The sequence below is a fragment of the Myotis lucifugus genome, unplaced genomic scaffold (assembly GCF_000147115.1).
Source record: "Myotis lucifugus unplaced genomic scaffold, Myoluc2.0 scaffold_10562, whole genome shotgun sequence".
NCBI classification, from domain to species: domain Eukaryota; kingdom Metazoa; phylum Chordata; class Mammalia; order Chiroptera; family Vespertilionidae; genus Myotis; species Myotis lucifugus.
In genome coordinates, this window is record NW_005881610.1 from 2,063 (window position 1) to 5,689 (window position 3,627).

Here is a 3,627-nt window from a genome sequence, read left to right on the forward strand (position 1 = left end):
TATATAATATATATATATTATATATATTTTTAAAATATATGTTTTTGTTGATTTCAGAGAGAGTAAGGGAGAGGGAGAGAGAGAAACAGCAGTGATGAGAGAATTATTGATTGGCTGCCTCCTGCACGTCCCCTACCGGGGATCAAGCCTGCAACCAGGGCAAGTGCCCTTGATTGGAATCGAACCTGGGACCCTTCAATCTGCAGGCTGATGCTCTATCCACTGAGCCAAACCGGCTAGGCTGTCGCCCAGTTTTCTATTGTCACTATGGGTTTCCTTTTCAAAAAGAAAAATACATATATGACAAGTAAAATACATATGTGTACATCTATACATCCGCTCCACAAACACACATGTATGCTGTACTGAGATGATATCATACAAAAACCAAGATAAAGAGGCTTGGGTGAGTTTTTGTCTTAAGTCTTTGGTTTCTAATAGTTCCTTCAGAGTCTGTCATCCTTGGATTTTTCCAGATGGGCAGCAGATCTGGGAGATGGAGGCCACCGTGGATAAAGACAAGAGCCAGCCTGTAAGCACTGGGCGAGAGGACCGAACGCCCTGACCGTGTCCTGCCCACCTCCCTCGGGTCCTCTTTCCTCCCTTTTCCTTTCCTGCACCAAAGTCCCAGGGCTTTGGACCTAACAGCCACGCAGTAGGTATTGAATTGACGAGTTAACTAAACGTTCCATGAGCACCAGTCCGCTGATTTGTAACGGTGACATCTTTACTATTCTTCGATAGAGTAAGTGGGCAGTTCTTTCTTTGCCGAGGCTGACAAAGTCAAAATTCCCCTTTAGATAGCATTTCACCTTGTAAACGTATGCACGTGCCATGACTCAGGGAGATGGGCTGGCTCTACGCGCTTGGGGCCCTGGAATGGGAATTAAGATGTTGCCGCCGTGAAGTTAATGACAACCCCTTCCTTTCAAGACATGCTTTTTGTTGAGATCCCCGAGTACCGGAACAAGCACGTCCGCACGTCGGTGAAGGTGAACTTCTACGTCATCAACGGGAAGAGAAAACGAAGTCAGCCTCAGCACTTTACCTACCACCCAGGTGGGCGCCTCCCGAAGGCCCCTGTGGGGAGGCAGCGTGAGCGTGTGGGTGAGGACCCTGGTGTGTGCTGCCGGCTGGGGGACCTCGGGCTGGTGGTGCAACCAGCCCGGTTTCCTCACCCAGCAAACGGCGCCTTCCTTAGAGGGTTACAGGAGTCAGGTGCACAGGGAGTGCTCAGCACAGCAAACTGGCAGCAGCGATGTGAGCTGTTGGTGGTGTTAGTATTTCCCTTTGGGAGGGCGGGATGGGGAGAGGCGTGTGAGGGCTTGCTCAGCACAAGGTTGCAAAGCTGGTGACTCCTGTCCCTGCCTTAGATTTGATCATGATAGAGGTAGAGGTGACTGTGCCCTAAAACCCATGGAATCTCTCGTTGACCCCACTGTGGGTGGTAACCCTGAGGCCAGGTGGATAACCAGTCCAGGAGGTCTCATTCCCACAAAGTAGTCCCAGGAGGGGTGACAAGTGCCATTGTTCATTCATTCATTCATTCATTCGTCCAGAAAATATCTGAGGGCAGGTACTGTTCTGAGCTTGACACATAGCAGTGAACACACAGATAAAAAGCCCTGCCCTCGAGGAGCCGATGCCCTAACAGAGGGGACTTAGATGGAAGTGATATTGATATTATTGACACATCAGATTAGGAGGGGCCTGCAGAAACAGGCTCGAAGCTTCCCGAGGCTTGAGACAGGCCCACTAGGCACCTTCCCAGAATGGGAAACCTATCATCTAGACCAGCAGTCGCCAATCTTTCAGACCGCACAGACCACCAGTGTCCGCGGACCACCGGTTGGCGACCGCTGATCTAGACTGTCACCCAGGGTGTAATTTCTGTTCTGTAATAGTTTCCCAGGGAGACTCTGGGTTGCTGGAAGCATGAACCCGAGGGCCGGTGCTAAGAGCTTGGCTTTGGGGAGAGGGGGCTTTGGCGAGGTGTGTCTACGGGTTTGTGGGGCCCCAGCCCAGGACTGGCGTGACATGCCGTGAGTGGCAATGTCCTAATGGGACCTAGAACAGTGGAGACGGTCCCTGGGAGGGCTGTAGACTGCATCACCACAGTCCTGCTCACGTAGAGGTTTTCAGTTACGTTTTATGAGTTCTCACCTCTCATGTGTGGAGGTGAGGCCGCCCTGGGCCTGGTTGGCGCGCACCTGTCTGAGCGTGGTCCCAGTGAGAACTTGGTCCCCAGGGCGCCAGGATTGAGATGGTGGCCTTTGAATGGCATCTTGAGGAATGGTTTTTGTTGTTGGTGTCAGAGCTGCGTGTTTGCTTTAAGGGCTGAACCTCCTTGCCTCCTCCAACCCCCAACACGGGGGAGGAGGCCCCACTTTGATTACTGTCCTGTCACCAGTTCATTTACTCCAGTGCTAAGAAAGCCGATTCCTCAGCTCTGGGCTGGATGTCGGAGAAGGACACATTCTGGTGACGCTGCTAGGTGGGGAGAGAGGGACAGTAACCCCAACACCACTAACAGCAGCAGCAATAATAATAACGATAGCAACAACAGCAGGCATGGAGCACTTACTGCATGCCAGTCCCTGTGCTGAGTACCCTGCACACACAGCTCATTTAATCCTCTCAATAACCCCACCAGGTAAGTGCCTGTGGCTGCCAAGTAACAGATGGGGAAACTGAGGCCCAAGCCAGCAGGTCTCATTCCCCCAAAACACTGTAGAGCTAAGGAGGCCGACGGTCACCGTTTGGTCATTTCTTGTCCAGAAAATATCTGAGTGTCAGTTAAGTTCCAGGTTGTGTCTTAGGTGCTAGGGACCCAGCATTGAACAAAACAGACAACTCTCCTCTCCACCCGCCCCCCCCCAAAAAAAAATCTCCTTTTGAGGAGCTGACCGTCCAGTGGGGGTGTTCAGATAAGTAAGCACGTCTACAGAATATGTCAGTATTCTGATGAGTGATGAGTATTATGAAGGACAGCGAGAAGGGAAGGGGCGGGGACTGGTAGGCAGAGGGCGGAGGGGCAGCATTCTTTTAAACCAAACATTCTCCTTTGAGCTCTGCTCCTGGGGAAAAAGGCTGCAGACATCCCAGGCTGAGCCCCCTGCTATTCACAGACCACCTTTCCACCACTGGAAAGACCTGTGGTTCGAAATCATCGCCCTGGGTTAGGTTTCTGACCTAAGACAGTTGCACAGGGAGCCTCTTGCCTGAGGCTAACAAATGTCAGAGCCCAACTATTTCACACACCCATTCAGACTCCCAAGGCCATGTGCCCGACCTCTGTCCACTGATCCTCTGTGCACATCTGCGGCTTACTAAGAATGGTGCACCCCGTGTGCTTTTCTCACAGTCCCAGCCATCAAGACAGAGCCCACGGATGAATATGACCCCACCTTGATCTGCAGTCCCGCCCACGGGGGCCTGGGGAGCCAGCCTTACTACCCACAGCACCCCAGGGTGGCCGAGTCCCCCTCCTGCCTCGTGGCCACCATGGCTCCCTGCCAGCAATTCCGCTCGGGGCTCTCATCCCCAGATGCCCGCTACCAGCAGCAGAACCCAGCGGCTGTCCTGTACCAACGGAGCAAGAGCCTGAGCCCCAGCCTGCTGGGCTAC

At 52.8% G+C, this 3,627-nt stretch overlaps 1 protein-coding gene across 1 annotated transcript; it reads left to right on the forward strand.

Annotated features, from left to right (window-relative positions):
* Window positions 1–935: 935 nt before the first annotated feature.
* On the forward strand, window positions 936–3,595 carry LOC102419399 (nuclear factor of activated T-cells, cytoplasmic 2-like; the record flags this gene model as incomplete). The annotated part of the gene is made up of 2 exons (XM_006109498.2): window positions 936–1,059; window positions 3,365–3,595. Coding segments are annotated over exons 1-2 (355 nt in total), but the record flags the coding sequence as incomplete, so codon positions are not given.
* Between the last annotated feature and the right edge of the window lie 32 nt (window positions 3,596–3,627).